Source organism: Truncatella angustata (assembly GCF_020726525.1).
Source record: "Truncatella angustata strain MPI-SDFR-AT-0073 chromosome Unknown BKA67scaffold_5, whole genome shotgun sequence".
NCBI lineage: Eukaryota > Fungi > Ascomycota > Sordariomycetes > Amphisphaeriales > Sporocadaceae > Truncatella > Truncatella angustata.
Window position 1 is genome coordinate 1,322,924 of NW_025763385.1, and position 11,337 is coordinate 1,334,260.

The window sequence follows — 11,337 nt, forward strand, 5'->3', positions numbered from 1 at the left end:
AATTGATATAGAGACCGTTCGGTCCTCCTGTTTCCTGCATTCACGAGGATTGCCGATTCTCGCACTATCTTGACGTAGTGTTCCCGTCACACCAGAGACCAGCTGTTTTTAACAGCGAGACAATTCCAATCATGGCTGCGACCAACGAGACCAAGCACGAGAAGCTCGGCATCTCGCCGGCTGCACCCGGCAGCGACGGCGTAGATGCGGCTTCGATGAAGGAGGCCGAAATGGAAAGCCACGAAGTATTCCAGAAGACGGCCGACGGTGTTGATTTTCGCAACGTGAGCTGGCAGCGAGCGACAATCATTTTCCTCAAAATCATCTTTGCAACTGGTGTCCTTTCAATTCCGACTGCCATGTATAGTCTGGGAGCAGTTGGTGGCGCACTTTCAGTGGTGGGATGGCAACTGCTGAACACATGTGAGAAGAAAAGGTATGATACTTCGAATTATAGCTGACCAGTGGTGACAGATACGGCAGTAATACAGGGCAACTTCAAGACGAGACACCCAGAGTGCCACTGTAAGGCAGTCACCATGCCAAAAAGAAATAGTGCTCTACTAACGTCAACTAGCTTTGGCCGATATGGGTTATACTGTTGGAGGTGTAGTATTGAAGGAAATCATTGGCTTTCTGTACTTATGTGCTTACATCCTTTGCACCGGAAGTGGTATCGTTGGGCTTTCGGTTGCCTTCAACACTCTCTCAGACCATGCAGCCTGCACCGTCTGGTGGTCGTTTATCTCGTTTGTGATAATCACCGCAGCAGCCTCGGTTCGCACACTGCGCAATATTGGCTGGCTCACCTGGGTAGGGTTCTTCTCCATCTTCATTGCGGTTCTAGTGGTCGTGATCGGAGTCACGACTCATGACAGACCGGCCGCTGCACCACAGACAGGCGACTATGAGCTTGGGTATTATGCCATTGCGTACCCGACATTTGTGGCGGGCATGACGGCCACTGCGACAATATTCGTTTCGTCCGCCGGTACATCTGCATTCCTGCCTGTCATCTCGTAAGCAATTTCCGAAATTATCTTCTACTTTTTCCAGCATATCTCTGAAGCAAATGCTATTTGCCAGAGACAACCAAGATCTTCCAGACTGCTTCAGAATACTCAAAGAATACATCGATCATACCAAAGAAGCAATCACTGACTCCTAACACTATAGTGAAATGAGGAACCCAAGGGACTACAAGAAAGCTCTTTACATTTGTATGGGGCTTGTTGGTATTATGTACCTTTCCTTCTCCCTTGTCGTCTATCGATGGTGTGGACAGTGGGTAGCCAATCCATCGCTTGGTAGCGCAGGCGGCACCCTCAAGAAGGTGGCTTATGGTATTGCATTGGTTGGATTGATTGTAAGCGGATGTTTATACCAGCATGTCGCAGCTAAGTACTTGTTCGTGCGCATCCTGAGAGATACCAAGCATCTGCAATCCAACACTGTCATCCACTGGGTCACATGGCTTGGATGCTCCATCTCGCTAGGGGTCATTGCCTTCATCCTCGCTGAGGCAGTGGCAATCTTTAATTATTTGATTGCATTGACCGGATCGATTTGCTTTGCTCCAATGGCTATCAGCGTTCCAGGTATCCTATGGCTTTACGACTACTCGCATTACAGGAGGGGTGGCGTGTGGGAGAAGTTTCAGTACTTCTTCCACTGTTTCCTGGTCCTACTTGGGTTATTTGTGTGCATTGGCGGAACGTAAGTTGACGCATTCCTCACAGCACATGTGTAAATCAAATAGCTGACAATCTATCAATAGATACTCAGTCGTCCTCTCTATTAAGGCGGCTTATGCCTCTGGAGAGATCGGCTCTGCCTTTAGTTGTGCTGATAACTCTGGCACTGTTGGTTAAAAACGTTGCGAAATAAATGTTGGCATATGTTGATCCGCATGCGGAAGGTACATACAAGGGTGATAAGTTCCGCAGGATCTCAACCATCCAGAGTCCAGCTTACTCGTTAGCCAAGGCTTCGAGATGCATGTGGTGCGCATTGAAAGCTGAAGATTAATTTGACACCTGCGAATTTGACCAGACCATCCGTTCCGTTCAGTCGCCGAGGAGATCTTGTAGATTGCATCTGATCTGTCAGGCATGATTAGCACACGCGACGAGCTTTTCGACGCCCATTGGTCGATCTTACATGATGATCATGGACGGCACCATTCTGTCAAGAATAAGAATGCACTAGCAAGCGGCTCAAACTCCCAAGTTGGTTACAACCACAAAATTCCCACCACTCAATGCAATGCTCAATTGAGCTAAATTGAGAATATGCATAGTGCAGTTCGAGCGAATGCCGAAATCCCACATAAGCGTATTGCATTGATGGCAAGGGTAGCTTCATTAAGCAAGTCGTTATTCTGGAAAAGTAGTAGGGAACCATCGGCAACCCAACATCTACCCACGTTCCCATATGGGATGCTCGCTTAATACCGCATTTCTAGTGATCAAAATCTTGGCATGCCAAACGAAGCGCCATACTTGGCTGGTTATGTCTTTACAGCGCACGAAACTCTGGAACAAACGGCCGGTTTTCGTCTGCTATCCCGACAACGTGGTCATCTGCCGCAGTTCAAGTGGCGCATTCTGGAGTGTTCTTCGGGGGAATTGGCTGATTGCGACCTGCCAAATCACGGCTTTGCTGCTTTCGGCTCTATAAATCAACTACCTCCAAGATGCTGGCCCTTGTCAATGTGGAGAAGACCCTTGTTCACAGCTTCGAGCTACTGCTAGGTGTCCAGCCGACCATCGCGACATTCGGAAAGGAGAGAGCTACTCGAGGCTTTTGCAACGGCCTAGGCGCCGAAGCATTTGCGGTGAAAGGTACCATGGCTGGTTCCTGGCTTGTTTGTCGGGACTAGGGTGGTGGTGGTGGTCATCATAAATAGCAACGCCCTCCCACCTTCACAGACAAGATCGGCGGAGCACCGTTGTACCTGCATTTCCATCCAGTCTCGAGTACTGTGTCTGTTCAGCATGCGCGTCAGCCAGATTGTAACCTTCTTGACGACTCTCGCGGGAGTGATTGCTGCCCCGCTTGAGTCCCGCGCTGTAATTAATCATGATGCCGTTGTTGGTTTCGCCCAAGCAGTGCCGAGTGGTTCGCTGGGCGCTGCGCTACTGAAGTTCAAGCCGTATCTATATATCGTCAATGGTTGTGTCCCGTTTCCGGCCGTTGACTCTGCCGGCAATACTGGGTAAGAGCTCGCACGACGTTTCTCTAGCCAACGTGTATGCTAACGGTAACTCTTCCAGCGGCGGCCTGGCCACTTCGGGGAGCTCAAATGGAGGCTGCAGCTCCAGTACTGGGCAGGTCTACGCCCGTGCCGTGCAGTATGGAAATTACTACGCGCTGATGTACTCTTGGTGTGTTGAGCCGTTTTCCCAAAATAATTTAAGACTGTTGTCTGTTAGACTGACACTTGGTTGAAGGTACATGCCGAAGGACTCGCCGTCCGATGGTCTTGGTCACCGTCATGATTGGGAAGGTATTGTTGTCTGGATTGACAACCTTACCTCGCAGACTATTAAGGGACTGGCAACGTCCGCCCACGGCGACTTCGACGTCATCACATCAGACTTTCCGCTCGATGGCACCCGACCCAAGATCAGGTACTACAGCGTGTGGCCTGTCAACCACCAGCTCGGCACCACATCCACCAAGGGTGGCGAGCAACCACTCATTTACTGGGACAACCTGACGAGTGCAGCCAGAACCGCCCTGACGAATACCGACTTTGGTGATGCTATTGTGCCATTCAAGGATTCTACTTTCACTGCAAACCTGGCCAAGGCAGCAATATAGTTTTGAGCGGAGAGGACAAAGGCGGTGGAAGAGAAGGCAGACAAAAGATACTCACAATTGATACCTCCCCTATCGTTCGAATCCAGATAAATGATCGTGTGACGAAGACGGTATCGCGGCACACGCCTGCGTAAAGTGTTGAAAGAACAATTTGAGAACCAGATTCAGGATAATTCACCAATGGCTGACCGCAATCTCTTCGACAGAATAGATCTCGGTCGAGCTAAATTAATCGGATTTTGAGGGTAGTTGTACAAAACTCGGAGCTCTTTTGCTACACTGACACACTACACTTCATTGGTCGTTCACTACTACCCACTCACCAAGCCGTGCCATCATCAACAGCGACATCCATGGTCAGGAATCTTTTCATAGTTCATTCGCTGATGCTGCATTCAATACCGATACCGTGTATAATGAGCTCTTGGGATTTTCACCAAGCCTCTACCGCTTTCAGCCGCTCTCTAGACTGTTACAATAATATTAATTAAGTCTTATTTATCTACAATAAGTTAATTGCATTGTGACTTCCCATACTGCCATCATACTTTCATATGGTTTTCGAAAATAAGATACAACAGGGCAGCATTCGTTGTCATCCGTCTCTTGCGCTCTATTGATGTCGGGCACTTGGTCAAAGTTGTATAGATATACGTTAGCGGCGTTTCTAACATGTTCTACTATCTTTTTTTCTTCAAAAGCTGTGCCTTGTTCCATACAATGAGTGTGGGCCGTGGCGGCCAAAACGGATCGATATGGTGCGCCCTTTCGTTGGTTTCCACGACACTATTAGATAAGGTGGTCTGGTCAATGTGCTACGCTGTGGGGAGGTGGGGGAAGAATTCGGAGCCCGTGGGATCTCTGTGAAAGTACTTTTCGCATAGATCGTTGAGTGCAGAACGGTTAGAAGTTGAGAATGGTATAGATGCAGCTGTATTGTTGTTGCAGAAAAAATGACATTGTCGCTTTGGTGGATAAAGGAGCATACTTTCTTCTGGAAATGCTTCATGTGAAATAATTAGAAAACGGTCTAGGAGTTCCATACAGATTGGACCTTTTATATTAAAGAGCCTGAGCAGGGTATCCTTCGGAGGTGCCTCACATAGTAAGTTATTACCATAACTCAACATAACGTAACGAAGCTACTTGTTTCGAGTGCACTTAGGCAAAAGTTCGAATATCTGCATCAATATGCTGATGGTGTAAAGCTTGAACCGTGGACCCCCAAAAGCTCCAAATCAAAGTTTTCTTCATATAGCGCGCAACTTGGAACAAACATTTGTTTTGCTTTCGCATGAAAATTACTGTATCTGTGTATTTTAAGCACTACTTTCCTGGCTTCGAGGCTGAAGCTGACATTTCCACCACTCCTACTCCAGTCTGAACGACAGAAAATGGCGGTGAATACCAATAAAAGTCAAAGGAAGACTAGCCACACGGGTCACCAGAACTGCAAAGCTCTCACCATGCACAGCATTTGAGACTGATGTGCTGTTGCTGTCTATTCAGCGATCCAGCATGCCGCACCCTCATAACCTTTGATGTTGATCGACCTCTCATCGACAAACTCCAAGGCGATGCCAGCCGGACCCTTTGTCGACAAGAAATTTCGCGTTTTCTGATACGATTTTGTTATTGCCTCGGCAGTGCTCGAGTCTATCGGAAATGATTTGTCGCCGAAGTCGACGACCACCATGACCGTGGGTACTGCCTCACCTCTGGGTGTATCTGGCATGCGATTCGCGAATCTTACGCGTGTCTTGCAGCCTGGCACATTGAACAGACCGTCAGAACTCTTGCTCCAGGCTGGCTTAACAATTGTCTTAAGCTCTTCCGCCTGTGTTTTGTCTACCGGGTTGTGATCGTCTGCATATTGGTAGGCCATAAGCCTTGTAGAGCATATGCTGAATGGAGTTGTTGCTGACGTCTGGTCGCCCGAGAATACCGTCAATTTGATCTTCGAGTTATTAAACATCTTGTGGATTGTTCCTTAAGTTGCTTTGGTAGATAGAACAAGCTCTGAAATATTTCTAAACGATATTTGGCAAAATGGATGAAGTCTTGCGGAAACATGGTTTGGCGCCTAAGCCTTATGTAATGAAATCTTGTTAGTGATTTACAGGCATGATTTTCACACGCTGCTGATTTACTTAGGAGGCCTGATCATTTGCAACTTCTTAAATGCATTTTCCTTTGTGTCCATGATCCAAGGCTGGCAGAATTGTGCGCGTCTGGTTACCAACAAGCGAGGTCACGGGGTGTACTGTCCGGTGTAGCACAAGATCATGGCTGATGACAGAGGCGCAGCATATGCTGGTTTCATATCCCCTATAAATTGGACAGACCGCTGCATTCAAACAAAGCGCCCGCAATCACAGTGTATTAAAGAGAAGAGAGTGAATCTAATTGTTAAACGTTACCACTCAGACCAATGTAATGGCCAATGTAATATTGTGGTGCTGGGACAGGAAGAGTCGCCTTGTGCTTGACTTAATCAGTTCCTTGAACCTAATCCTTTCTTGTTGATGTTGCATTCGCGAGCCATCGTGCCGTTGTTGTGCGACTTCAGCTCAAAAGAAAAATGCAGTCACAATATGGCACTCGCAAGCGATGCTTTTTGAGCTCAAATAGGTGTAGCCAACTACCACACATCTTCTCACTAGTTGTCTTAAGTTGTTTCTATTACACTACAACTCCAGTACGCTACCAACTCAAATTTGAATGTTTTGACAGACCGATTGTACATCAGGCAGCGACTCGACAAGCTCAATTACCTTGTGATCCAACGAAGCTGCGCAATAGGGCTCAACCATAGCCTCAACACGTTCCTTGCGTTGCATAGCATAAGGCGTCAAGATCCGCCCCATACCCGCCATCATCGACTTCTTATATTCCAAAATGATTTCTGTTGTCTTCTCCGGACAGCGACAGGCCGCCATTCTTGGCCAGCTCGTGGAGATAATGATCAAGGATAGCCACCTCCTGATCTCGTCGATCCGTGGCAGACAATGAGCCGACAACGAAGTGTACAAGGTCGTGAAATGCCGAGCCAATATGGGTGGTTTGCCAATCGACGAAACCAGGCATTCCACCCGTCTCAATGAAGGTGTTGCTGGGATGCGGATCACCATGGACCAGGTAGAGGAACTTGGGGTTCTTCGTGGCAAAGTGCTTTTTTCATTGCCACAACGGTCCGGTATTGATCTTGTATGACAACTGAAACTTTTGACCGCTCCGAACCGAGAACTACACTGTCACACATAACTGCGCGGTCAATCATGACTTCTTCGTAAGCGGGAATGAATGCAGGAGGTTTCTCGAGGGAAAAGTTCCATGTAGCTACATATCTAACATCAACAGCGGCTCTCTTTTTCGTCGAACATGAGACCAACGCTGGACCAATTAAAAATGTGGCAACTTGATTCTGTGGAAGGATGGAGGTCTAGGACGGTCAAGGGTCTCTTACTGCCATGTAGTGCAGCAAGCTGCTCGACTCCATCCATGACTCGTCGCACGGGCCACGGCTCTGTCGGCTCCCCAAAAGTGAACCCCTTGGAGTTGAGGTCGTCCATCACCAGGATACCTTGATCCGGGTTAGTACTTACGTCAGTGCTCCAGACCTTTGGGAGCCTCGTCAGTGTAAGCTTTCGTATGACATTCTAGCAGAAATTGACTTCACGGGTGTATATGGTCAGAAGAATATCACTGTACCCTTCTCCATGGCCATCATAGCTGAATTGAACGAGCCTTTGGGACAAATGTATGTTGGCCGTGGGCTATCAGACTCCTTCTCGTATGGCACAGCCGGAAAGACCTTGCCCGCAGCTTGATCAATATGGTCGATGTTATTTGGAAAAATCGTAGCTGGTGGCCCAACATGCCGCTTAGCTAGGAGATTGAAATTTCATCTTTCGTTGTGGGCAGATGTTGAATATCGTCGACGGGTGGCATCTTGAGTTCCAGTCTTAATGTAGACAATGCAACATAGGCTCGCCATAATGCATGCGAGTTAGGACAGTCTGGAATTTTCAGATTATTATGATAGTCATTGTGTCCAGAAATGTGCCTCTGGGGTTTTATCCTTCAATCGGTCGTTTCGATTACCAGGAGCATTCGATCGTATGACCGGGTTCTTGGCAAATTAATTATTGTTTCGCCTAATGCTATCGCTAGGGATCCCACATCAACGTTGAACGACATACCGGCATAGATATCCCTTGGCCTCGATGTAGAATGTCGCCTAGCTACTATTAGTTCGTCATTTGCGTGGAGACATCACTAGGATAATCACCACAACGTAGTGTTCGAATCGATTGAGACGTAAGTTGGTTGGCTCGTAATCGATTCTCTTGGAGCATGCCCGACACTGTCCACGAGACTTGATGATGAAGTCTAGAGAATTCTGTGAAGTGTTGCATATTTTGCATGACAAAAATCAAAGAATGCAGAGTGTTGCGCATTTTGTTCTTAGAGTTTTGTCACGGTGGCGTGTTGTAAATTTCGCCATCCTCGAAATACCCTTGCCGACCGGAATCCTTGGGCCGGGAGGGCAACTTTGATAGATGAACAAAGAAGAGAATCTACACCGGATTTTCAAAAGACCGATCTAATATATTCCAAATTGTATAGCACACAATACAAACACTTTGCCCCTGATGGTACCGGTATGTTCAATATTGGTGTACGACCACCAGTGAGCAAACTGTTTGCGAACTTTATTCCAGCCATAGGAGAGAAATCGTTGGATTCGTGCAATTCGCTCCCAAGCCAGCATGATATGAACAGAATATTTATCAGGCTCCGTGTTTAGCATGAAAACACTGAATAGATATTAGCCATGTACTTCATTCCAGGCGAGCCCTTGACTTTTGCATCACGGTACTCCACCGTTGGGAAATTTGTTACATTTGAGGCTACTCGCGTTCTTTTCATGAAAGGCAAATGAAAGTACTCAGACATTGGACTTGGACGATGCTTCCTGGGCAACAACAATCTCAATTAGATAACAATGTGGCAACAGCTTGTGCGAATTTGAGCGATAGGTAACATGGTTTCAGAGCGATCGAATTAATGCCAATTTCCCATTCTAATTGATGGCTCGTTCCAGTCTCGCTGCCGCTATCCATAACTAATCGATAGCTGGTCTTCATTCCGTCTACCTGTCACTGCCGCCGAGAATTTGCTCTTATTACCATCAACATGGCAGCACGAGACAGATACTATCCATTAGTACTCGCTCTCCTTGTCCTGGACTGCATCTCTGTGGAATTAAGGTTAAGGGCTCGCAATATAGAAAGTTCGACTGGCTATAACGACCTATTGTTGGCCGTATCATTTTGTGAGAATGCTGTCTTGGTATATGCTGAACGAACAGCATCTTGGTTACGTGGTGTTGGGCGCAATGGAGCTTGTGTTCATTAGCTATGGCATTGGTGCTACGGCAATAGTGCCAGGCTTCGATTTGACCAACTTGAGAGGTTATTTTTATGTATCATGGCGGCTATGATGTTGTCTATTCTACCACATCACCTGGCAATAAAACACTTCGACCATAGTACTTTACGATCGCCCAAGTTGTGTATCATCGTAACGTGCTTATCGAGATGAGTGTTGGTTTGGTCCAAACTTGACATTGTACACTTTGTCATTATATTAACAAGAAAACTCCCATTAATGTAAATGGGACTGTAGTCACAGTTGCTTCTATTATATGTTAGTAATTGGCGACAGAGCATCACAATGATCCTCAGCATTATGCTTAACATAATCCATCCTTGATGATAATTTATTGCATATACTACAGCAGCATTCTGGACGCACAATTCTCCACATGTCCTGACCAGCCAATTGGGCATACTGTCGTATATTTCCTGGTTGCTAATACCAAACGACCCATCTTTGACCGACTAAAATGCCTAGTGAATAAAATGCGCGTTAGAAGCAGGACACTTACCAGCTATAAATGTGGTTTGACGTTGTTCCAATTGAGCCAGTGCGGATGAAAATGGTAGGCTTGTACATGCGTTACAACCTGATATGTCCAAGCACCCCAACAATGTTGTTCTAAATTACCCAGCATCACAACGACGAAGTCTTGTGCGGTCAACAAACATGTGATCTATTAGATGGGATAGCACTTAACCGAATCTGTGGGGAAAGGATGCGTAGATGCGATCTACACAGTAGTGTCCATCTTGAGCTTCTGTGAGGACTAATGCTCGCTTCAACTCACATCGAGCGATGCTATGTACTGTGCAAAGCCGTTCACATGCGGTGCAGGTACGCTATGCACCATAGGCGAGCCCATACTTGGTACTACGTACTGCGACTTTGTTAGTGAAGCGACGGGTTAGCCTCAACCTTTTACGCGGCCGGCCAGATTCGCCCGAGTCTAAGTTAGTTCCGAAGTCAAATTTAGCATGTCGAAATGTATCTCTGGAGGGTGTCTGCAAAACAATACTTGTATTTCGCTCAACCTCAGCTATGCTTACATCACCTCCCTTCAGAATTCCAGAAAATGGCTTCGTTTGATTCAGACAAGATAAATATTTACTTAATGAGACATTGGAAACACAAAGCAAGTAAGTCAGCGTTTGGTAGTTTCTAGAGAGGCGCTAAAGCAAAGACATTTAAAGTTCAAACACTGCTTGTAGCGCGCAATAATTTACTTTCTCCGACGCGTAACATTGACGGTGGATCTGAAATGCATTCTAGCATGTTTCGAGAGGTCCTTGCATGTGATTCAACCAAATTATTCCTGGGTTTGGTGAGAACTAAGCCTTCTCGAACAGAGGTGTATTTCGAACGGTGTATGTCCATTCGAAAAACAGTTACCACAGTAGCCTTTTACACATCCGTGCTAGTGCCCAGAGGAGCCTCGGTAGTAGCGCAGACAGCTCCAACACGTATTGAGAGAACTGTCGCGAAGACGATATAGGAAGCGTGCACATATCGTGTAACATCGAATATTTCACGTGTGCGAAGAAACCTAATCGCGCGCAAGGAATAAAGTGTGACAACTGTCGTCATTCTAGGCCGAGAAGTACTGGAATATCCGAAGAAATAAAAAAAAAATATAAAAAAAATAAGGGAAATGAGCCATATGCTGCCGATATGGGTCGTATGGTCTGATATCCGGAATGGGGTCTGTGGACGATCAGTTTAAGGATGACTATAGGCAGCCAGTGGGGATATAGAAGTCACGTTATTGAATTACCAGATCACAAGGTGAGCCTTCGGGCTCCGTTCAACACAACACGCTCAGCGTCTGTGAAAACTGCAAATTGTAGCCGTTGAGGATTTTGTACGTATATACCGTCAGAAATCCGTATTCGATTATAGGTGTGGTGTTTTAGCCACATTTTGAACCATTGCAAGCTATCACGACTTCGAAGCCAATTTTTATTGAGCCACTTACACCTCCTGCGATATACACTAATGATGCCTCGTGAATGGCGCGTCTAACCACAAAACTAGTATGACAAATAGTGGTAAGTTTGGGTGTAAATAGCC

General features: G+C 46.5%; 6 protein-coding genes across 6 annotated transcripts; 3 read left to right on the plus strand and 3 right to left on the minus strand.

The window, feature by feature from the left end:
* Positions 1–215: 215 nt before the first annotated feature.
* Positions 216–1,871, plus strand: BKA67DRAFT_518564 (transmembrane amino acid transporter protein-domain-containing protein; the record flags this gene model as incomplete). The annotated part of the gene is made up of 5 exons (XM_046098018.1): positions 216–423; positions 475–525; positions 578–1,019; positions 1,177–1,716; positions 1,778–1,871. 5 exons carry the CDS (start codon positions 216–218, stop codon positions 1,869–1,871), a joined length of 1,335 nt encoding a protein of 444 aa, XP_045957183.1.
* A 1,125-nt stretch (positions 1,872–2,996) lies between these two features.
* On the plus strand, positions 2,997–3,825 carry BKA67DRAFT_536617 (npp1 domain-containing protein; the record flags this gene model as incomplete). The annotated part of the gene is made up of 3 exons (XM_046100190.1): positions 2,997–3,217; positions 3,276–3,386; positions 3,453–3,825. 3 exons carry the CDS (start codon positions 2,997–2,999, stop codon positions 3,823–3,825), a joined length of 705 nt encoding a protein of 234 aa, XP_045957184.1.
* A 498-nt stretch (positions 3,826–4,323) lies between these two features.
* Positions 4,324–4,542, minus strand: BKA67DRAFT_519601 (uncharacterized protein; the record flags this gene model as incomplete). Its single annotated transcript, XM_046098112.1, has 1 exon — positions 4,324–4,542. One exon carries the CDS (start codon positions 4,540–4,542, stop codon positions 4,324–4,326), a length of 219 nt encoding a protein of 72 aa, XP_045957185.1.
* Positions 4,543–5,326: 784 nt separating this feature from the next.
* Positions 5,327–5,800, minus strand: BKA67DRAFT_659568 (uncharacterized protein; the record flags this gene model as incomplete). Its single annotated transcript, XM_046107461.1, has 1 exon — positions 5,327–5,800. The coding sequence occupies one exon, from the start codon at positions 5,798–5,800 to the stop codon at positions 5,327–5,329; it is 474 nt and encodes a 157-aa protein (XP_045957186.1).
* Positions 5,801–6,476: 676 nt separating this feature from the next.
* Positions 6,477–6,949, minus strand: BKA67DRAFT_567869 (uncharacterized protein). Its single transcript, XM_046103002.1, has one exon. The coding sequence runs from the start codon at positions 6,910–6,912 to the stop codon at positions 6,712–6,714; it is 201 nt and encodes a 66-aa protein (XP_045957187.1). The 5' UTR covers positions 6,913–6,949; the 3' UTR covers positions 6,477–6,711.
* A 3,563-nt stretch (positions 6,950–10,512) lies between these two features.
* Positions 10,513–11,041, plus strand: BKA67DRAFT_567872 (uncharacterized protein). Its single transcript, XM_046103003.1, has one exon. It carries the CDS (start codon positions 10,529–10,531, stop codon positions 10,760–10,762), a length of 234 nt encoding a protein of 77 aa, XP_045957188.1. The 5' UTR covers positions 10,513–10,528; the 3' UTR covers positions 10,763–11,041.
* The last annotated feature ends 296 nt before the right edge of the window (positions 11,042–11,337 follow it).

What these genes read in the sequence shown, in the direction of transcription:
- BKA67DRAFT_567869 (XM_046103002.1), bottom strand. Translation starts at nt 6,912, where the DNA reads ATGCCTGGTTTCGTCGATTGGCAAACCACCCATATTGGCTCGGCATTT.
- BKA67DRAFT_567872 (XM_046103003.1), top strand. Translation starts at nt 10,529, where the DNA reads ATGCATTCTAGCATGTTTCGAGAGGTCCTTGCATGTGATTCAACCAAA.